General features: G+C 54.5%; 2 protein-coding genes across 3 annotated transcripts in view; both read left to right on the top strand.

Annotated features, from left to right (window-relative positions):
• Dock6 (dedicator of cytokinesis 6) overlaps positions 1-4,895 on the top strand; it is a 59,481-nt gene extending 54,586 nt beyond the window's left edge. The window contains 7 exon segments of the mRNA XM_052754336.1: positions 1,476-1,601; positions 1,691-1,780; positions 2,016-2,252; positions 2,730-2,873; positions 2,966-3,072; positions 3,373-3,534; positions 4,310-4,895. Coding sequence (XP_052610296.1) covers positions 1,476-1,601; positions 1,691-1,780; positions 2,016-2,252; positions 2,730-2,873; positions 2,966-3,072; positions 3,373-3,534; positions 4,310-4,352 — 909 coding nt within the window. The 3' untranslated portion in view covers positions 4,353-4,895.
• A 1,168-nt stretch (positions 4,896-6,063) lies between these two features.
• The window catches only part of Kank2 (KN motif and ankyrin repeat domains 2), a 33,303-nt gene continuing 16,073 nt past the window's right edge, over positions 6,064-23,293 (top strand). The window contains exons 1-3 of one of the 2 annotated variants that reach the window (XM_052754320.1): positions 6,064-6,434; positions 9,038-9,148; positions 9,398-10,621. In XM_052754320.1, coding sequence (XP_052610280.1) covers positions 9,112-9,148; positions 9,398-10,621 — 1,261 coding nt within the window. In that variant the 5' untranslated portion in view covers positions 6,064-6,434; positions 9,038-9,111. The remainder of the gene's footprint in view (positions 6,435-9,037; positions 9,149-9,397; positions 10,622-23,293) is intronic. The other variant, XM_052754311.1, reaches the window with a different exon arrangement.

Genomic DNA, 23,293 nt, shown 5'->3' with positions numbered 1-23,293 from the left:
ATCTCAAGGGCAGCCTCTGAGTCACCCAGCTGGGAACTCTCCAGAGACACCCCTCCCTCGGGTAGGGCCAGCTCAGTCACCACCAGGGGTGGGGGTGAGAGGAAGGGGCTATCTCTCTCCCTTTCTGTCTTAGGGTTCCCTCGCTCTCTCCATCCCAGTCTCCCCAGCTCCCAGCTTTGTTGAGGACCACTGCTCCTCATCTCTTGTTAAGGAATCATGCCCCCCCCCATCCCTCCTCCTTTCTATTTTTAGGCATCTCTCAGTTGAGGGAGAATTTTCTGGCCAAAGATGGCAGGAACCCAGAGCCCTGGCAGGCTGGGTGGAGGCCAGTGGGGTGGGTAGGTCCCCGCCTTCCCACATCCTTTGTCCCTCTCCCCAGTAGAATGATTCTCATAAGGTGGTATAACCAGGACCCTGGGAGGGGGTAACTCTCACCTCTGACCTCTGACCTCTCCAATGACTGTGTCTCTGTGTCCACCATCCCTCCATCCCTGTTTCTGGCCTCACCATGTCTGCCCCACCCTGTCTGGATCGACCTTGGTGAGTGAATTTGGAATGACCCCACCTCCTCTCCCATGGGTTGGGGGATGGTTTCTTGGGGTGAAAGGTCTTCCTTCCACATTTAGGGCTAGGGACGCAGAAGAATGTCCCAGAACTAGAGCCCACCGTCCCAGGACAGGAGGCAGCCCAGGGTGCTCCTCAGTCACTCAGTCCCTAGGGCATCCACTGGGCCTGGGTCCCATGGGTGTGGAGGTGTAGCTGTGAGCAACACAGCCCCTAATTTGGTATTGGAATGTCGGTGATGAACTGATGGCAACAGAAGCTCCCGTTTATGTTAAACAAGGAAGTTGACAGAAGACTCCAAACAAAAGGGAAGCCTGCCCGGTGTGCTCAGGAGGCTGAGTCAGGACAGTAGAAAGGCCACGAGTAGCCTGGGCACTTGTTAAGACGGCCTCAAAAGTAAAAAACAAGCCGGGCGGTGGCGACACAGGCCTTTAATCTGTGCACTGGAGAGGCAGAGCCAGGCAGATCCCTGTGAGTTCGAGGCCAGCCTGGTCTACAGAGTGAGTTCCAGGTCAGCCAGGGTTATGAAGAGAGACAATGCCTCAAATAAAGAAATGATTTTTACAAAGGAAGTGACTGGAAGCTTAGCCCAACCATAGAGCCCCAACCTAGAATCTTCCAGTGGGGAGCTGAGGTGTGGTTCAGCCATGAAGTGCTTCCCTAGCATGTGGGGGGCTCTGGGCTCAGTCGTCAACACACACACAAAATGATGGTGGCTGCATCTGGCTGTGATCTGGGTCCCCTGGCATGTTAGTCTAGCTCACTGTTTCCGAGGTCCTCAGACGGGCTCCTGCGGTTCTCAGGGTTCCCCATTCCCACCTTGTCCTCTCCACCCCACCCTGAGTGTGTCTGGGGTGGCGGCACCTGCAGAGATGCCTCGGTGCCAACACTACTGGCTTCCCTCAGCCCAGCGCGTATTCGGGACATATTTCCGAGTGGGCTTCTATGGTGCACGATTTGGTGACCTGGATGAACAAGAGTTTGTGTACAAGGAGCCGTCAATCACAAAGCTGGCAGAGATCTCACACCGACTGGAGGCATGTCCTGGCACTGGGAGGTGGGACAGGCCATGTGGGTTATAGTGGGGGCTGCCCCCGCCGGGCCCGAGTCAACCCCATGTCTCTAGGAGTTCTATACGGAGAGATTCGGGGACGATGTGGTAGAGATCATCAAAGATTCTAACCCAGTGGACAAGTCCAAGCTGGACCCACAGAAGGTGGGTCCTCTGACCGTCTCCCCAAGATCCTATATTGAAGGGGTCTGCAATACTGTTTGGGAGGGGCTGGGGCAAGTCCTGTTTCTCAGGTGATTCCTGTGCATCCAGAATCAGGGAGATCTGGGCTCTAGATTCAAAGCCTTCCAGTCCAGAGGGACCAGGACCTCTGGTTGGAGCTGTGATGTCAGGCGGACCCCAGGCTGCTCCCAGACTAATACATGACCCTGTGCCCCAGGCCTATATCCAGATAACCTACGTGGAGCCGCACTTTGACCCTTACGAGCTCAAGGACCGGGTGACCTATTTTGACCGCAACTATGGGCTGCGGGCCTTCCTCTTCTGCACGCCTTTCACGCCAGACGGGCGTGCGCACGGGGAGCTGGCAGAGCAGCACAAACGGAAGACCCTGCTGAGCACGGAGCACGCCTTTCCCTACATCAAGACACGCATCCGCGTGTGCCACCGTGAGGAGGTGGGACCCCAGGCCTGGGAACGGTAGCGGGAGGCTTCAGACCCAAGAAGGGGAGATACCGGGACTCGAGGTCCAGGGAGGAAAAGGTAGAGGAACTTGAGGACTTGGAGAGAAAAAGGTAGAGGAAGCCACAAACAATGCGTTTCAGGGACCCTGGATTCAGGAGAGAGAGATAGGGTTTGGGAAATACAAGGACCCCAGGTTGTAGACTCCAAATGCAAGCCTCTACCACCAGGGCTGGATAGACTCAACCTTAGAGTCCCCAGACTCAAGGGCAGGCAGCGTGTGAACCAGACAGCTGAGTCAAGACCCACCCAAGGGAGCACAAATCCCCAGCACTGTTCATGGCCTGAGACCACCCTCCTATCCCAATTCCAGCTACCTTGGGGTGGCTTGTCCAGGTCATGGCAGGCCCCAGCATGTGCACCCCAACACAGACACACATATCCATATGTACATACCCTGCTCACCCCACAGACGGTGCTGACACCAGTGGAGGTGGCCATTGAGGATATGCAGAAGAAGACACGGGAGCTGGCCTTTGCCACTGAGCAGGATCCTCCAGATGCCAAGATGCTGCAGATGGTCCTGCAGGGCTCTGTGGGACCCACTGTGAACCAGGCAGGGCAGGCGTTTCTGGGCGTGGGATGCTGGCTACCCTGGGCCTTCTAGTGCCACTTAGGTAGGTCTTCATGAATCTTCTCACCCAGTAGGGTCCCTTGGAAGTGGCCCAGGTATTTTTGGCAGAGATCCCAGAAGATCCCAAACTCTTCCGACATCACAACAAACTACGGCTCTGCTTCAAGGATTTCTGCAAGAAGTACGCTGGCTATTATAACCCTGCCATCCTGACTCCCTGCTGTACCATCCTGACTCCCTGCTGTACCATCCTGACTCCCTGCTGTACCATCCTGACTCCCTGCTGTACCCAGCCTGACTCCCTGCTGTACCCATCCTGACTCCCTGCTGTACCCAGCCTGACTCCCTATTTTAAATTCACAGGCCCCATTGTGGGCCTTGGCATGCCTGTCCCCACGCCCCACATCCTTCAGGACTCCCTAGCCTCTGTTTTGGCTCTCTCCTGAGTGCCAGCCCCCAGCAGCCTCCCCCTGACCCCCAGGTGTGAGGACGCACTGAGAAAGAACAAGGCCCTGATTGGGCCGGACCAGAAGGAGTACCACCGGGAACTGGAACGCCACTACAGCCGCCTGCGGGAGGCTCTGCAGCCTCTGCTCACCCAGCGCCTGCCCCAGCTGCTGGCGCCATGCTCCACCAGCCTCAGGTGCCCACCGTGGGGGCTGTCACGAACATGAGCATACACGTACATATGTCCGGACTGGGTTGTGTGACTTCGTGTATTCTGTTTTTCTGATATGACGTTTGATTTAGCGATGGGGCATGTATGTGTCACAGTGCATGTGTGGAGGTCAGAGGACAGATTACAGCAGTCAGTTCTCTCCTCCGTGGGTCCCAGGGACTGAAAGCAGGTCGGCAGGCTTGGTAGCAAGTGCCTTAACCCGCTGAACCATCCTTCATACTCTGTCTCTTCTGAGACTGAAGACTGAATCTTAGGACTTTGGAGATTGAATCTTAGGACTTTACACGCTAGGCTAGTGCCCTACTACTGACCCACATTCCCAGCCTTCGTTTAGCTATCTGAGCCTCAGTTTCCACATCTATAAAGTGGACATTATTCCCATCCCCTGCGGTCGATTTACCAACCCTTTGTGAATCTTCTGGTCTGGGAAAGCACGGTGGTTAATTGGCTACAGGTTATTACAGCCATGCTTGAATACCTGAGTTTGATTCCCCAGAAACCACATGGTGGAATGAAGGAACCCATTCTAGTAGGTTGTCTTCTGACTTCTACATTTGCACCACGTGGTACAGAAATAAATGTGGTTTATTTTAAACGGAAAATCCTTTGATTGGATCAGGATAGACAGGAGAGAGTCCAGCAGATTCTTGGAAGGGTTGCATGATGGTAGACGACGTTGAGGCGGGTAGGGAGGACTGTGGAGCTGGGGTCCTGTGGCTAACCCGCCTTCTGCCCCCAGGAACTCCCTGAACAGATCAAGTTTCCGGAAGGCTGACCTCTGACCCCACAGGACTGAAAGCCACACCCAGAAGACCAGCACCCACACCTCAGCTGTCTGTACCTTTCTGGACTCACTCCTGCCCCCTCATCCATGGGGCCACCACATCGTCCTTACGGCTGGGCCCTCAGTCCCTCTGTCTGTCTGCACTGATGGATCCTAAGTTTGGTTTTGTTTGTTTTTAATTTAAAATGAGTTTTATATGCAACCTGTGTGGTGTGGTGACAGTTGGCACAGTTCCTGCTCTGGGGGAGCTAACATTCAGCTGAAGCGCACACAATGCAACATGTCCATGGGAAAGAGTGCTGTGTGTATGTACGTATGTGCGTGTGTTCATGTGTGTGCACGTGATGAGGGTTTACATGCACCAATGTGTGATACATGTGTATTCCTCAGTTTCTTTCCTCATTTTGTTTTGTTTTGTATTTACCGTCTAGCCCAGGCTAGCCTGGAACTTAATTTATAGACCAACTGGCCTTGAACTCACAGAGATGCATCTGCCTCTGCCTGCTGAGTACGGGATTAAAGGCGCACGCCACTACCCTTGGCTTCTTGTCACCTTGTTTTTATTTTATTTTTTGTCACATTTATTTATTTATTTATTTATTTATTTGCATCTATATGTGCATGTGGGTGCATGTGTGCCATGGCACACCCGTGGAGGTCAGAGGGCAACTTTCAGGACTCTTCCACCATGTGGATCCCAGGCCATGGCTTGGCAGCAGGCACTTCTTTCTTGTTTTCCAAGACAGGGTTTCTCTGTGTAACAGCCCTGGCTGTCCTGGAACTAGCTCTACTGTAGCCCAGGCTGGCCTAGAACTCTCTGCCTCCTGGGTGCTGAGGTTAAAGGTGTGCGCCACCACCGCCCTTAGCAGGCGCCTTTCCCTGATGAGCCTCTCCTTGGTGCTCTGCTTATTTTCTAAGACAGGTCTCACTAAACCTGGCGCTCACAGATCCAGCTAGGTTCGCCGGCCAGTGAGCCCCAGAGATCCGCCCAGCTCTCAGAATTGGGCTTGCAGATGGGCTTTGGGGCCCAACTCTTGCATGGCTGCTGGAATCTAAACTCAGGTCCGGTGCCTTCATCGGCAAGTGCTTTAGGCACTGAGATGTCTCCCCAGCTCCAGGAGTCATGAAGTCCCAGGCCCAGAGGCTTCCGGGGAGTTCCTTTCTCTCCTCTCCCCTCCCCTCCCTCCCCTCCCCTCCCTTTGTTGCTGTTAACTGTTTGGACGTTGGTGTTTTTAAGGCAGTCTCACGTAGCCCAGAATCACTGTAGTAGAAGGTGGCCTGGAGTATCTGAGAGCCCTGGCTCCACATCTTTGATGTGCTGGGACTCAGGTGTGCACGATCATAGCCAGAGGGGCTCCGGAAAGTTCCATGCAAACAAAAATGGTTCATCCCTGGGCTGGGGGTGCAGCTTAGCGGCACGGTGATTATCTAGCATTCAAAGAGTCCTAGTGGCCACCCCCAACCCCACAAAATCAATAAACCACGCCCTGTGACTTGTGTCAGCCTGTGAATAGTGTGAAGGGAATTGTCTGAAGGTAGGTCACGTGATTGCCTCCATTTTATTGATGGGGAAACTGAGGCCTAGCTCAGGAAGAGATAGGTGGGGGTCGGGGGATTGGGCTACTTGTCAGTGCGATCCCTGAGCTTGGGCCGGCGGTCACGCCACGGTACACCCGGCCGGCAGCTGGATGGCTTCCAGCCTGCAGCGGCCAACGGGGGAGGGGTGACCTCCAGTCTCCGCCACCGCACCCGCCCTCCAGCTGGGCCGCGTCCAGCTCCGCCCCCTGCAGCGTCCAGCTGCAAAGGGCGGGCACCAGGCTTGGAGGAGGGACCCCGTCCCGAGGGCTGGTGGCCAGGGGCCGACTGAACCCCTACGACGTGCGCAGGCAGCAGCGAGAGTGCGTGCACCCCCACGACCACCCTTCCACTTCGCCCCCAGCCCCCGCTGCAGAGGCGCCCGGGAGGCGGGAGGGGCGGGGTTTCTGCTGGGGGCGTGGCTACCGCGCTGGCCCGGCTGGGTATCGGCGGCCGAGGCGGAGCGCGCAGGACGCCTGGGACGGCGAAGGCTGGAGCGCGCCAGGCGAGTGGGACCCAGGGCTGGCTGGGTGGCGTGGGGTCCGAGCTACTCTGGGGGGGCTGTCGGGATTTCTAACCCACTTCCGACCCGAGGCTCAAGCTCACTCTCTCTGAGCGGGTCCCTCCTAAGTCTCACCATCTGCTCCCAAACTTTGCAAACCGGAGCGTCTGGATCCCCGTGCTCCTGTCCCCTCCCCAGCCCTGACCTCGGCCCTGCTTCTTTTCCCCCAAACCACCTTCATTCCTTTATCGTTCCTGCCTCTCTCCCTCTGCTCCTCCCCTCTCCTCTAGCTCTGTCCCCTTCCATGCCCGGGTTCCCCCTTTCTCAGCTCCCGGTGGCCGGGTCCGGCCCCTCAGCGGCGGGAAGGCATCCGGGCGTCCGGCCGGGCTGGGCTTGGCTGCTGGGCGGGTGTGGGGGGGATCAGCAGATGTTTGCCATTAGACGGGGACCCCGCAGGCCCCGCCCCCTCCCCGCCCGGGGCGGGGTCCTGCTCACCCCCAACTTTGGGGGCGGAGAGAGCGAGGCAGGAAAACCCCCAGATCCGCCCAGGCTGATGGGGAGGTGCACTCTGGAGAGACCCTGTGGCCCTTCTCTGAGAACTCCCACCTGTTGGTTCTTCCACCACCCCCATCCCGGGATCTTGTAGGGAGAGAGGGGCCTCTTCCCTCCCCTGCCACCGAGTTACCCGCCTGCGTCAGATGACTGGGGACCCTTAGACCTCAATCCCTCAATCGCTGGGAAATGAGATGTGCGGAGTTCGGAGGTGCCTTGGCGAATCTGCCACACTTAGGTTCAGTCCAGGCCCACCATCACATCTTGCCCAAGTGACCCTGGGCAAGATTCACCCTCGGTGATAAACTTGGGTGAGGGCTTACCTCCTGGGGTTGTCATGGCAACTGAGAGTAGGCGGTATCACCTGGAGTCCTGGAGGATGCCCTGCAATCTCAGCATTTGAGAGGCTCAGGCCAGAGAGTTAGTGAGTTCGAGGCTGGCCTAGGCTGTATAACAAGCTCTTTTCTTTCTTTTTCTTTGTTTTTGTGTTTTGTTTTTTATTTGTCTTTGGAGACAAGGTTTCTCTGTGTAGCTCTGGCTGTCCTGGAACTCACTCTGTTGACCAGGCTGCCCTCGAACTCACAGAGATCCACCTGCCTCTGCCTCCTGAGTGCTGCTGTTAAAGGCGTGCGCCCCCACGGCACAAGCTCTTTTCTTAAAAACAGAAGCAGGACTGGGGATGTAGAACGCATGCCCAGCATGTGTGAAACCTGGTGTTCCATCCCCAGAATGGCGTAACTGGGTGTGGTGGTACAACCAGCAGTGCCCAGCGCTTGGGAGGTAGAGGCAGGAGGAGCCGGATTTCAAGGTCATCCTCAGCCACATAGTGGGGTTTGAAGCCAGCCTGGGCAACATGAGACCAGGTCTCAAACAAACAACACAAAGCAAGTTGGTGTTATAACTATTAATTTTATTCATTCCATCTCAGCACCCCTACCTCGGGCTATCCCAATACTGCTCCCGACTTCTGTGTCTCTCTTAGGTCCCCAGAAAATATTTTGAGCCAGAGGGACTGAGATTCCAGGCAGATGCAGAACCAGTTTCTCCTACAATTGGCCACTGTGCATTCCAGGTGTTCAAGCCAGCACAGCAAAGGGCAGAGCCGTGGAGAGACACGGACTGAGGGGCAGGGACATGGAGGGAAACTAAGCAGGAGGGAGAGAGCATCCCAGACCTGCCTTCATGCCCAACAGGTGCTCCACCTGCCCCATCCTCCCAGGGACCCATTGCCCTGGCATCCACAGCCTAGAATGGTCTACCCTGGAGGATGAGGTGGGTGGAGGTGTCTGCAGCAAGGTGGCTGAAGGGCAGACAACAGAGAGTACTGACCCTGGCTGACCTCCAAGGCTGAAGTGGGCTAGTAAGAGCTCAGGCTGTAAGCACCTTCCTTTCCTGCCTCCTCTCCAGCTCTATGACTTCCCTGTCCTCCACCCAACTCTATCCCTACTGCACCCCCCTACCCTCCCAGCTCGGACACATCCTGAGGGGGCAGGAAGTTCTATGTAGCCGGGCAGAGAAACTGTTTATTTTTAGAGAAAATTGTTTCCATAAAGAGGAAGGCTTCTCACAGCTTGTATCCTCACTACTTTGCCCCTCCACGGGCCTGGCCTGGCTCTCAGCTTTGGGGTCGCTGAGGGGTCCCACCCTCCATGTTTTGTCTCTTGCCCCCCATCTGAGATCCCCACTGTGACCGTGCTAGCATCCCAGCCCTCTCTACCTACCCTTACCCAGCTCTCCCTGTGCACACTCCAAGATGGGCCTAGGGGAGGGGGCACAGGAAGGGTGCGGCCCCCTGCCCTGGGGGCCATGTGGAGGCTGTGGGAACAGCTGGAGCCTGTCCAGGCCTGGACAGATGTGCACGCAGGCAGGGAGGTTTGGTTTCTTTGTTCTAGGACTTTCTATAGCCAGGCGCGGGTAGGGAGGGGAGCTTGAGTGTTTAAGTATATGAGAGGTGCCTGACCTGTGTGAGGGAGGCCATCTGTGCAGGGAGGGCGCCACATCCCCTCCCTTCTCCCTGAAGACTACTCCTGAGACTGCTCTGTCAACCTCTGCAGGTCAGCCGCAGCTCGCTGCAGGCAGTGTGACTCACAGCCGGCTGTGTGGCACCTGTGGAGCAACAGCAGAGAGGATGGCCCAGGTCCTGCATGTGCCTGCCCCGTTCCCAGGTCAGGGGCAGGTGGGGAGGGTTGGGGGGAGGGCTCTGCCCGCCAGTCCGAGGGGAGAGGTCAGCCCTAATGTGAGTGGGGAAGGACATCCCTGACCTTGTCATCGATGGGTGACAGGGCCAGACAAGACCCTGTTGATCTAGGGTGGGCTCCCAGCTCTGGCAGAAGCTACCTCTGTCCCTGGGCCGTCAGCCGGGCAGAGAGGGGCCCTGCGGTGCTAATTTAAGGCCTTGGCTTTCCCCTCTCCAGGGACTCCTGGCCAGGCCTCCCCAGCAACCTTCCCCAGCAAAGAGCCAGACCCACCATACTCTGTGGAGACGCCCTATGGCTACCGCCTGGACCTGGACTTTCTTAAGTACGTGGATGACATTGAGAAGGGCCACACACTGCGCAGGGTGCCCGTGCAGCGCCGGCCGCGCCTGGGCTCCCTGCCGCGGGGCCCGGGCTCCTGGTGGACGTCCACGGAGTCGCTGTGCTCCGACGCCAGCGGGGACAGCCGGCACTCGGCCTACTCCTACTGTGGCCGTGGCTTCTACCCACAGTACGGGGCCCTGGAGACCCGTGGCGGCTCCAACCCACGTGTGGAGCGCACGCTGCTGGACGCCCGGCGCCGGCTGGAGGACCAGGCGGCCGCCCCGTCGGGTGGCCTGGGCTCCCTGACGCCCAGTGCCGCGGGCTCCACCAGCTCCCTGGCAGGCGTGGGCCTGCTGCCGCCCACGCCTCGCAGCTCCGGCCTGTCCACCCCGGTGCCACCCAGTGCAGGTCACCTGGCCCACGTGCGCGAGCAGATGGCCGCGGCCCTGCGCAAGCTGCGCCAGCTGGAGGAGCAGGTCAAGCTGATCCCCGTGCTCCAGGTCAAGCTGTCGGTGCTCCAGGAGGAGAAGAGACAGCTCACGGTGCAACTCAAGAGCCAGAAGTTTCTAGGCCACCCCTCAGGGACCCGGGGCCGGAGTGAGCTCTGCTTGGACCTTCCGGAGCCCCCCGAGGACCCTGCTGCGCTAGAGACCCGCTCTGTGGGCACCTGGGTCCGGGAACGGGACTTGGGCCTTCCGGATGGTGAAGCTGCCCTGGTGGCTAAGGTGGCCGTGTTGGAGACCCAGCTCAAGAAAGCGCTGCAGGAGCTGCGGGCAGCTCAGACCCAGCAGGCCGACCTCCCGCCCCAGGCCTGGCCACCGCCAGACACCCAGGTCCGTGTGGACACCGTGCGGGTGGTGGAGGGTCCTCGGGAAGTGGAGGTGGCGGCCAGCACGGCAGCGGGGGCCCCTGCACAGCGAGCCCAGAGTCTGGAACCCTATGGAGCAGGGCTGAAGGCCCTGACCACATCTGGGGGCACCGAGAACGCCCTCGTGTTCCGCAGCCACGAGGTGGTGGAATCCATGTGCCTGCTGCCCACAGCCACCACCAGCCACGTGCACACGGCCAAGAAGATCAGTATTACAGAGCGGAGTTGCAGTGGTGTGGCCAGGACTGCAGGTGAGTAACTGTTGGGGGCCCAGTGGGGCCTCTCTAGGGGGCCTGGGGAGTTGGCACGATCGGTAAGCACTTGCTGTACAAGTGTGAGGACCTGGGTTCGGATCCCTAGCACCCGTGGCTGTGGTCGTGCCCACTTGAATCTCGGCAGCATGCTGCCGATACAGATGACCCATACATCCGTGGAGTCCGGGGTGGAAAGGCAGAGCTGACTCTTGTTTTTTTTTTTTTTTTTGAGACAGGGTTTCTTTGTGTAGTTTTGGTGCCTGTCCTGGATCTCACTGTGTAGACCAGGCTGGCCTCGAACTCACAGAGATCCACCTACCTCTACCTCTCGATTGCTGGGATTAAAGGTGTGCACCACCACTGCCTGGTGATAATATGTTATTTAAAAGGTAGGCAGTACCTGAGGAACACCACCATCTGTTCGCCTCTGGCCTAAACATACACACAGATACACACATACACACATATGTGCATGCACATTCACACACACACATGCATGCCCACACACATGCATGCACACTCATACACACTTACATGCACACTCATACACACTTACATGCACACACTCATACACACATACATGCACAAAGAAATTGAACATCTAGCTTTGTTGAGGTGTAAATGATCCAGAAAACAGGAGTTGTTTGAAGGAGGTTCCCAAGGTTGTTGGCTTCATGGCAAATTCTCCCCTTTGAATTAAGAAATGGCAGGCATGTGTTGGCACATGTAACCCTAGGTAGAGCGTTTTGTTCGCGGTTCTGAGGGACAGCTTCAGGCATGGCTGGATCCAGTGCTCAGAAGTCATGTGGAATCTCCAACATGTCTGTTCTGTGAGGCCTTCCGGAGGGTGAAGGAGTCTGGAGCTAAAATGCTCCCTCTCCACAGATCCGCTTCGTTCACATAATACCACATTAAAACCCACGAGTGGCCTCCCGTGGCAGAACCAACAGTGCACCTCCCACTGCCTAGCCCTGAGGGTAGAGGAGACCCTCCCCGGGCCCGATGGCCTCGGAAGAGGAAGGGGTGCCCCGGGAGGAAGTGCTGAGTCCTCGTGCCAGGAAGGGCTGTATACAGATTGTCAGCTGCCCAGGAGAAGCTGCCAGGATGATTCATAGGAGTGGCCACAGCTGCTCTGTCTTGGCACGGGCCAGGGGGGCCAGCTGCTCTAAGTGTCTCACCAAGGTGGGCTGAGGAAGATGGGCCGAGGTACCCCGGGTTCCGTCACTGTGTGGCCCCAGCAGAGTGACTCCGCCTCTCTGGGCCCCCACTTTCCTCCCTGTGACGGGCTCTAATACAGATCCACCCTTCAAGAACCCTTGGGAAGAGTGCATACAGTAAGTGCTCGAGCAGTGCTTCTGCTGCTTCTGCTGACAGTGATCAGGTTGACCTTTGTGGGTCGGTCGGTCGGTCGGTTGGTTTGGGGTTTTCTTTTCTTTTCCTGCTGGGGTGTGTGGAGTTTGAGAGTCTTGCTGGGCTGTGCATTCCAGCCCTGAGCCCTCCTCTCCCTTCCTCGCCTTTTTACTTCCGTCTCCCCTCCGGAGTGCTGTGTATCAGGTGTGGGACATCACCTGGCTTAGCCTTGAACCCTCAATCCTCCTGCCTCAGCCCCCTGAGTAGTTGGGATTACAGGGCATTTAATCCATTCCTGGCTTCAACGCTACTTATAGCTGGGGAAACTGAGGCTTAGGACAAGGATTCACTGTGCCAGGGTCTGCCCCGAGGGCCCATGGGACCTTCTCACCCCAGATCCAAGGCCAAGTTGACTGGAGCCCCGCTGACACTAAGGGGCGCAGGCTGCAGGGCCCAGCTGTGTCTCCTTGCTTCCCTGTTGTTCCTGGCCAGCTACGGAAACCAGCCCTCTGTTCCGTGTCCATCTAAACACCCGGCTCTGAGGTTCTGGCCCCCAGCCAGGGACCCGCCCAGCCCTGCCTTGGAATCTTTGAGAGGCACCCTCCATTCCAGACGTGCCTCCCAGGGCAGTCATGGGACCTCCTGCTTGCCGGACATACAGACAAAGCTATGTTCACTGTCTGTGGAAACTGCCACCCCGGAAGTCCTCCCTCGTGTCTCACTGCAGTCCCTCTTGCTGCAGCTAGCTTACATCAGGCCTCACTGAGACGGAGCTGGAGTGTATTTCATCTCCTTCAGTGGGTGCTTAGTGCTTAGTCTCACAGGCACTAAGGGAACACACAGGAAACCACACTTGCAAAGCTCCCTGCTCAGGGCCTGCGACGTGGTTCAGCAAGCAGAGTTGCTTGTCACCAAGTCTGAGTTTGATCTCCGACCCGCATCTTGTTTGTTTTTTGAGACAGGGTCTCCCTATATTGCACTGGTTGGCCTGGAGCATGCCATGGAGACCAGGCTAGCCTCCAGTTCACAGAGATCTGCCTCCCAAATGCTGGGATTAAAGGTGTGCACCGCCAGGCCTGACCCAGAGACCCACATAACGGAAAGAACTGACCCCGCCCCCCAACAAGTTGTCCTCTGACCTCCACACATGCACCAAGCCATGGCACACACACACCCAAGTAAATAAATGCGTAAGTCAGTGTAACTTTTTAGAGACAGGGCCTCTTTATGTAGATCAGGCTACCCTCAAACTCACAGAGGTCACGCACTGCCTCTGACTCTGGAGTGTTGGGATTAAAGTTGTGCACCAGCATGTCCAGAAATAAATGTAATTTTAAAAATACCAATGCAGAAAATATGCAAGAGACCCCAATAAGCAAGTGAAAAAGTATCCACATGGGAAATACGTGTTTAGATTTAAAAAATGAGGGAAATAGGACAGGTGGTGACAGTTCACTGGGGTGGTGGCCTCCTGTGCCCTGTCTGTAACCTAGAGCATGTTCTTCAAACTGTGGTCTACTGCCAGAGCATCGTGAACCTCCTCATACTGTGTGCTGGGTGTCCTGTCAGATGTTGTGCTGCAAGTGTGGCTCAGTGAGAGCCTCTGCCTCTAACCCCCCAGTGAGGGCCTGGGGTGTGGTTCAGTGGTGGAGCCCCTGCCTAGAATCCCCCAGTGAGGGGCTGGGGTGTGGCTCAGTGGTAGAGCCCCTGCCTCGAACCCCCCAATGAGGGGCTGGGGCGTGGCTCAGTGGTGGAGCCCCTGCCTCGAACCCCCCAGTGAGGGGCTGGGGTGTATTCGGTTGCAGAGCAGCTGTCCAGTGCTGTGAGGCCCTGGGTTCTGGCCCTAGCGTGGTGAATCATGGTTGTGCGGCCTGGCTCTGTGTGTACGGTGCACGTTCACAGTCAGCTCTAGGCTCTGTGGTGTCTTTTTGACTCAGTATGTTCAGGTGCCTAGCACTCAGGAAGCTGAAACGGGTTGGGGGATCACCTCAGCTTCAAGGCCAGCCTGGGCTACAGAGTGAGGCTCAAAACAACATGTGACCAAGGAGATACAGCCTTGTGGGCAGAGAAGCACCAGGCTAGGACCCAGCGGGCTCAAGTCCCTGGGGTAAAGGACTTGGGCTGACGAACTCTAGAATGGTCCCGGTACCCAAGGGTGAGTGCCACAGGCCCCTGTGCTCTGGCGACACAGTGTCGGAGATGAAATATGATGTAAGACCTTAGCAGGTGTGCAGCTCACGTCACCAGGCTGTGTCTGCTGAGGCTGGTAAGCCTGATGATAAATCATGGCGCGCTCCTTGGAGGCAGAGGCAGAGCGGGAAGACCTCTTTAGCATCAAGTGAGGCCTATGTTTCTCAGCAGAGCAGGATTAATTTCTCCAGCTGAAGAGTGGGACAAGCCCCTCTCCACAGACACCCAGGCTTGAGAGAGGTAGGCAGAATGGACCAAAAGACCTGGAATCCAGTCCCCTCCACCAACACCACCCCACTCACCCAACCTAGCGGAGTCAGGGCAGAGTCGGCGAGCCTGGGCGAGCCAGGACTGGTACAAGCAGCCGTGTTCTGGTCTGACATGCATCCCTGTGCTGTGGAGACGGCTGGTCTTGAACAAGCACAGTGACCTGAATTGGACCCCTGAACCCATGTTAAAAAACACTGCATGATGGCACACATAATCTTAGTGCTTGGAGAGGCCAATCTGGGTGGATCGCGGGGGCTCACCTGCCAGCCTAGCCTGTTCTGCAAACCCCAGGACAGTAAGAGACCCTCTCTCAAACAACAGCCACAAACTTCACAGAAAACAAGGGCTGCTTGCGCAGTGGCTCAGTAGTTAAGAGGGCCTGCCGCTCTTGCAAGGAACTAAGTTTGGTTCCCAGCACCCATATTGGGTATCTCATAACCACCTGAAATCGCAGCTCCGAGGGATCTGATGCCCGCTTATGGCCTCTACAGAGCTCTCTCTCTGTCTCTCTCTCTCTCTCTCTCTCTCTCTCTCTCTCTCTCTCACACACACACACACACACACACACACACGCACACGCACGCACGCACACACACACACATATTCACATATAAAAGATAAAACAAATCTTATCGCTAAGTGTAGTGGTGCATGCCTTTAATTTCAACACTCTGAAGGCAGACGCAGATTGGTCTCTGTGAGCTCCAGGCCAGCCAGGACTATAGAGCAACAAAAAAGTGATTTATAATGTTTGTAGAAGCATTGGAAAGTGCAGAAAAATCTAGACCACCAGAATCCGCCTCCCCTACCCAGGTGTAGCTGCCCTCTAGATTTTTGTCCATTCTGTTTTGTTGAGATAGGGTCCCACTCTGTAGTCCAGGAACTGGCCTGGCACTCATGGTCATGCTCCAGCCTCAGCTTCTCTGAGTGTTGGGATACAGGGGTGTGTAACCAGGTGCAGCTCCTGCAGACAGTCTGTTCTTTACCTTCTGTGCCTTTGGGTTTTTTCGTTTGGTTGGTTGGTTGGTTGGTTTTTGGGTTTCTCTGTGTAGCCCTGGCTATCCTAGAACTCGCTCTGTAGACCAGGCTGGCCTCAGCTCACAGAGATCGCCTGCCTCTGCTTCCCTAGTGCTGGGATTTAAGGCGTGCGCCACCACCGCCAGCTCCATGCTTTTGGTTTTATTGTGTGTTCTAGGAATGGAACCCAGGCCTCACACATGCTAGGCCAACACTCTACCTTGGGCCACTCTAACCCTACTTCTGAATTTTTAATTTTTCATTTAATTAATATATTTGTTTATTTATTTATTTGGAGACAGGGTCTCAGGTAGCCCAGGCCTTGAACTCGGTATTACCTTGAATTCCTGATCCCCTACCTGTCCCTCTTGAGTGCTGGGGTTACAGGTTGGAGCCACCATGCCTGGTTTATGGGGTGCTGGGGCTGGGACCTGGGGCTTGGAGCATGTTCCCATACGCTCCACCGCTCAGCCCCGTCCTCAGACCTGTTTTTATTTTGTAGGAGTGCGTGTATTTGAGACAGTTCCATTTTGTAGCCCAGGCTGCTCTCGTCCCCTGCCTCAGTCTGGCCTGCCAGAGCTGGTACCTCGGGTGTGAGCCACCACAGCCAGCCTGAGGTTTTCAAGTGAGTGAAAGAAAAATATGTTTTCAATATCTGGCACCACAGAGCTGGTGGGAATTATTGTTTTGCTTCATTTCATTTATTTTTTCAGCTGCTGGGATGGAACCCAGGGCCTCCTACATCCTGGGTAAGCAGTCTGCTGCTGGGCCAGGCCCTGAGCCCTGGACTTTTCACACGTCCTAAGTCATTTTCCCCAACCACATCAAAACGTAAAGGCTACTGAGCATGAGCACATTTCTGTAATTCCAGCACTTAGGAGACTGAGACAGGAGGATTGCTGTGAGTTCTGGGCCAGCCTGGGCTACATAGCAAGATGCCCTCTTGAGAAAGGGAAGGAAGGAAGGAAGAGAAAAGAAAAAATTGTAAAGTGAAAAAAGGGCAGGGGACGTCTCTGCCGTGGGAGTGCCTGCCGGAGATGCACGAGCCCTGGGGTCCATCCCAACATCATGTACCACATAAACCAGGCACAGTGGTCGGGTGCTGTCATCCCAGTGCTGGGGGGTGGAGGCAGCGGGATCAGGAGTTAAAGGATGAAAAAGGAAAAAAAGGAAGTTATTTTTCACTTTTCCTGTGTTCGCTGTTTTAAGAGAGAGAGTTAAAGGACGGCCCGAGGTACATAAGACCTGTCTCAAAAATACAAATAAAATAAAAATAAGGGCTGGAGAGATGTGTAGAGGTTAAGAGCATTTTTTTTTCCTCTTCCAGAGGGTCTGTTTGGTTCTCAGCACCCACGTCAGGCAACTCACAACCACCTGTAACTCCCGATCCCTTGGAGCCTCCCTGGCACGCACACATTCACGCGCGTGTGTGCGCGCGTGACACACACACACACACACATATGCATGCATACAAACTTAGTTAAAAATAAAGTAAATCTTAGAAAACATATAAACATAGTTGTGTGAATGCACTGTTTATGTAAGCTCTCGGAGTTAGAGTCTTTTTTGTTTGTTTTTGTCTTTCAAGATAGGGTTTCTCAAGCCAGGTGATGGTGGCACACGGCTTTATTTCCAGCACTGAGGAGGCAGAGCCGGTGGATCTCTGTGAGTTCGAGGCCAGCCTGGTCTACAGAGTGAGATCTAGGACAGGCACCAAAAAACTACACTGAAACCCTGTCTCGAAAAACAAAAACAAGAAAGATATAGTTTCTCTGTGTATTGCTGGCTGGCTGGCCTGGAACTCACAGAGATTCACCTGCCTCTGCCTCCCAAGTTCTGGGACCGCCCAGCTTCTCATCCATTTTTCAATTGCAGCTTTTGTCCCATTCAAGATACATACATATATATATTTCTTTTCTTTATTCTGCCTTGGTTTTTAGTTTCTGAAATGGGTGTCCCCATCCCCGTCCCCGTCCCGTCCCACCCCCCTCCACCACCACACCACCCCCGCATACTGTAAGCTAAGCTGTCCCCAGCCTCACACTCACACCCCTGACCTTCCTTCACCTGCCTCCCCATGCTGCGGTCACAGATGTTCACCACCATGGCCAGCATACTTTATCTCCTTACTTGCAAACATTTGCTTATTCAGTGTGTGTGTGTGTGTGTGTGTGTGTGTGTGTGTGTGTGTGTGTGTGTGTGTGTGTGTGTTGGGAGTGGTCTCTTTCCTACTGTGTGAGTCCGAGCAATCAAACCCAGTGTCAGGCCTAGGACCAAGTTCCTTTATTCCCTGAGCCATCTCTGCAGCCCAGGACTTTGCTTTTTGAAGAAGATGTTTCTTTGTGCTGCCCTGGCTGGCTACCAAACAATCCTCCTGCCTCACCCTCTGCATTCCCGGGGCCCTCAGGCATGCGCCACCACCCCGGGCCTTCCTCTCCCTTTTAATATCATTGCTGCACCCCACCTTCAGCCACTTATTTAGATATTCCATGTCCTTGAAAAACATGCCCTGTGCCTGCTTGATTTCCTTAAATGGTCTGTGTTTCAGAAAAACAAGATCCTCGCTCTGTTTCTTGTTTTTTCCACTTTAATTTTTTTTTCCTCCAGTGCTGGGATGGGGCTGTGGGCATCCTGCAAGCCAGGCGGGTGCCACAGCGCTGATCGCCTACTCTGGTCTTCCTTCTCTTTATTTTACTACATTTACTGACTTTGTGGGGTGCATGGCCGCAGTGTGCATGTGTGGAGGCCAGAGGACAATTTAGGGGGTCTGTTCTCCTCGATCACTTGTGGGTCCTGGGGATCAAACTCGAGTCATCTGGCTTGGCAGCAAGAGCCTTTAGCCACTGAGCCTCCTTGCCAGCCTGTGTCTGGCTATTTCTACATGGGTCCTGGGGATCTGAGTTCAGGCTACCGGCTCTTGTGGCGAATGTTTTTACCTGCTGAGCTGACACACCAGCCACTTTATGTTCTTTGTTTTGTTTTAAAATAAGATCTTGCACAATTGTCCAGGCTAGCCTTGAGCTCACTCTAGCCTTAGGCAGGCCTTTGACTTGTGATTGTCCTCAGCTCAGCTCCCCAGGTAGCTTGGAAACAGGCCTAGAGAGAGGTGTGTGTAGGTGTGAGCGTGTGTGAGCAGCGTGTGTATGGAGGCGAGGACCCAGCCTCGGGCGTCGGTGTGAGGAGGAGTGCTCTGTTGACGGCTGTTGTGCTGGGCTAGCTGGCCTGTGGCTTCTGAGGAGTCTCCCTGTGCGTCCATCTCTCCTTGGGTGACCTGGGATGGCAGACATGGACAACCGTGCTGGGGTTTGTGGGATTTGAACTCAGATCCTAATGCTTGTACAGCCAGTGCTGTGATCACTGAGCCCGCTTCCAGTCCAAGTAATTTGTAAAAAGCATCACATTTTTATTTCCTGGGGAAGGATGGCGGAGGACAGCTAGCAGGAGTCGGTTGCCTCCCCGAGATTAAACTCATCGCCAGACTTGGTGCCATGTTCCTTCACCCTGTGAGCCCTCTTGCCGGCCCCAGGAAAGGTTTTTCCACTGATGTTTTGTTTCTCAAGGCAGGGTTTCTCTGTCTAACCTTGGCAGTCTTGAAAATTGCTCTGTAGACCAGGCTGTCCTCGAACTCACAGAGATCCGCCTGCCTCTGCCTCCTGAGCAGGATTAAAGGCGTGCGCCACCATGCCTGACCTGGAAGGAGCCTTTTAAACCTGGCTTATTTGTTTTTCTTTTTTCTCTGTCTTCCTTCCTTCTGATCTTCACATGGGATCTGTATGTATATATATATATATAGCACATACACACATGTAGTACACATATAGTACACACACATATAGTACATATGTATAGTGCACACACACATATATAGTACATACACATAGTACATAGACTATAGTACACATGTAGCACAGCACATATATAGTACATGCATATTTTATATATATATATGCACATATATATAGGTTGGCCTCACACTCCTGTCCCTCTGGCCTCAGACCCCTAACCCCCGGTGCCTGGGCTTATGGGGATGAGCCAGTACACCAGGTTATACCTAAGGTTTATTGCTCCTGTTTTATTAAGGTGTATGACGCGTTGGGGGCAAGCATGCTGCTGCAGAAATCACGTGGAGGTCAGACACCAGTCCCGCCTTCTCGCCTTCTGCCTTGCGTGAAGCAAGGCTTCTCTCTTGTTCACTGCTAGCTGCCCAGGCTAGCCCAAGGGCTTCCAGGGCTGTCCTCTCTGCCTCCCATCTCACCATAGGAACCCTGGAATCGCAGACTTCCACCACTATGTCCAGCTTTCACGTAGGTCCAGAGATGATCTCAGGTCATCAGGCAAGCTCCCTCACCCACAGAGCTGCGCCGCCAACCCCCGGCCCCAGCACTTTAGATCAGGAGCTTTAAGCCAGGCAAGGTGGTGCATGTCTATTATCCAGCACTCAGAACGAGGCAGGAAGATCTCTAGCACAAGGCCAGCCTGGGCTATAGAGAGACGCCCCAGACAGTAACAAAAAGAGCCTGAGGACATAGCTCAGTTTCTGGAGCACAGGCTTAGAATACAGGGAGTTCCGGGTCCTATCCCAGAATTTGGGAAGTAGAGGCAGTGAGTTCGAGGCCAGCCTGGGCCCCATGAGACCCTAACTCAAAAAAGACAATGAGCAAGCCAGAGCCACAGCTCAGTTAAGAATACTGCAGTAGGGGGTGGGGATTTAGCTCAGTGGGTACAGCACTTGCCCAGCAAGCACCAGGTGCTGGGTTCGGGCCTCAGCTCTGGGAGGAGGGGGCAGACAAGCCTGGGGTTCCTTCCCCAGTACCACAAAATAATAGTAAATAAATGAGAGTTTGACACACCCCAGCACTGGCCCTGGCTCACAGTGTCAATCCAGTTCTGGTGTCAGCTGGGGTCACCACACCCTAGACTATACTACTTTTGGACAAATTTGTAGCCAAGTGTCTCACCCCACCCTGTCCTGTCTGCACTCGGCCTGTAAAAGAAAAGCATTTAAACTCCTTGCAGAACTTGAGTAGCGCCCAGGAACTTCAGGGAGCCGTGAAGTGCCTTTGTTGTTTAAAAAAAACAATGTTAGTGGTGGTAGCTCCTACCTTTAATCCTAGCACTTGGGAAACTGAGGCAGACAAGCTCTATGAGGCCAGCCTGGTCTATGTATGATGTTTCAGGCCAGCCAGGGTTACATAATCAGACCCTGTCTCCAAAAACAAAAAATCAAATTTAAAAAAATGTAGCCTCTAAAGAGCCCTGATGTTCTTTGGCCCTGCACGAGGCCGTGCCGCAGCAGGAGGGAATGCCGTAGAAGAGCAGAGCCACAGAGCCACATGAGGTGGAGGCCCACAGGCCGCTGGATGAAGCGGAAGTTTCGCTGTTGATTCCACACTTGAAGCTTGGGTACTGCGCGTTCTTGGAGACTGAGCCCAAGAAGTTACCTGTGTCAGCGTGATGGCACACACCTTTGGTCTCAGCACTCAGGAGGCAGAAGCAGGACAGTCCGTGAATTTGAGGCCCGCCTGTTCTACATAGAGAGTTCTAGGCCAGCCAGGGCTACACAGTGAGACCCTGTCTGAAGAAACAAAACCAAGAGCTGGAGAGATGGGGCAGTGGTGAAGAGCACTGGCTGCTCTTCCAGAGGACCTGGGTTCAATTCCCAGCACCCACAGCTCTCACCGTCTGTAACTCCTGTCCCAAAGATTCTGATAGATGCTCTCTTTTATGCAGGCGCCAGGCACATACATGCTGCATAGACATGCATGCAGGTAAAACAGACACAGACGGCCCCCCCCTCCACACACACACAAAAAAAATCTTTAAAACCTAGAATAAATGATACATGGCGTAAAATGTACCCTCTTAAGTACGCATGTGGGAGCCTGAGTGGAGAAGGCAGTGCATCATACCTGTGCGGTGTCCACCTTGTACGGTCTTTAACTATCTGATTGGTAAAGCCATCCTGGTGGCCCCCTGTTAGCCATGGCAGCAGCAGGCAGCATGTTTATAATGATCTTTTTAGTTGACCATCTCCAGAACTTTCTTTTTTTTTTAAACTGAGACAGTGTCTTGGTACATAGACATGGCTGGCCTGGAGCTTGCTATGTAGACTAACCTGGCATCACTCACAGAGATCCTCCTGCCTCTGCAGCGCCACCACACCTGACTTCTTATGCTTTATCTTCTCCAAGGAAAATTTTGGCAGAGTGGGGTTTTGATCTGATTGGTTGATTGACTGTGGCACTGAGACTGGAATCCAGGGCGTCACATACCAGGCAAGTACTCTACCACTGAGCCACGCCCCAGCCCCTCACTGGGGGGTTCCAGGCGAGGCCTCTACCACTGAGCCACACCCCAGCCCTTCACTGGGAGATTCTAGGCAGGGGCTCTCACTGAGCCACACCCAACCCCTCACTGGGGGATTCTAGGCAAGCACTTTACTACTAAGCTGTGTCCCAGGTCCCAAATTTTAAAATAGTTTTTAAAATGCAATTTTTCAAAGGTGTGGTGGTGCATATCCCTAACCCCAGTGCTGAAGAAGCAGAGGCAGGAGGGTGACCACAGATTCAAGGACACCCTGAGCTACAGAAAGAGCTGGGCCAGCCTAAGCTATACAGTGAGCTGGTCTTGGAACATATAAATTAAGTTTTCGTTTTTAAATTTTTCTAATGGCCCCTGTTCCCTTTTCCTGCTGGCCAGACTCACAGCTGTTTAATGTTAGATTAAGACAGTCTGTCCCTCACATGGCTTAGGCAGGGAATGCAATGTGAGTGTTCTTTAAAGAGTCATGAGGAAGGGGATAGGGAGGAGCTCAGTGGGTGGAGCATTTGCTGGGCAGCTGTGAGGATCCGAGTTTGAATCTGTAGAACCTTGTAAAGCTGGGTAGAGTGGCTCATAACCCGAGCACACTTACGGGAAGATGAGGGCAGAGACTGGAGAGTCCGGAGCCCGCAGGCCGGCCAGCCTGGCACACAGGAGCGAGCAGCGGAAGACCTTGTCTCTATAAGACAGACGGTGAGGACCTCACCAGAGGCTCTCCTCCGACCTTCATGCATGCTGCTGTGGCAACTGCGTGTGCACACACACACTCACACACAGTCACACTTATACACAGCCACACACAAAATCACACACACTCATACACACACACACACACAGTCCCACTCATACACAGCCACACAAAATCACATACACTCATACACACACACACACACACACGCGCGCGCGCACGGGGTACTATCAGGCATAGTCTCACACAGTCACACAATCGCACAGTCACTCATACACACGTTCCCACAGATACAGTCTCACACACAGATCACACACACGGTCACACTCATACACAGCCCCCACACACACACACACGGTCATACACTCAGGCACAGTCTCACACACACACACACAATCGCACAGTCACTCATACACACTTCCCACAGATACAGTCTCACACACAGATCACACAGTCTCAATCACACACACAGATAAAGAATAGGAAACACCAGGCAGGGGTGGAGGTGCACGCCTGTGATCCCTGCCCTTGGATGATGGAGACAGAAGAATTGCTCCAAGTTCTAGGCCAGCAGCCTGGGCTATATAGCGGGGCCATGAATTAAAAGATATTTTGGGAGGGGGGGAAGAGATATTAATATACTTGCTTGGGTCCCACAGCTCCTAGATATGAAGTTGGAATCTCTGTCCTGACCACCATGCTCCTGGACACAGTTGGACTTTATTCTCTAGCAAACACTCAGGGTGACAGAGTGTGAGGGTAGAGTCTGAAGCCAGGACTGTGAGAGCTCCAGGATCTCTGTCACTGGCAGGCTGCTGGCTGCCAGCTCTAAG

This window comes from Peromyscus californicus, unplaced genomic scaffold (assembly GCF_007827085.1).
Source record: "Peromyscus californicus insignis strain IS unplaced genomic scaffold, ASM782708v3 Scaffold_11__1_contigs__length_118956290, whole genome shotgun sequence".
Lineage (NCBI taxonomy): Eukaryota > Metazoa > Chordata > Mammalia > Rodentia > Cricetidae > Peromyscus > Peromyscus californicus.
The sequence above is the reverse complement of the archived record's forward strand: the minus strand, read 5'-3'. Positions and strand labels throughout refer to the sequence as shown.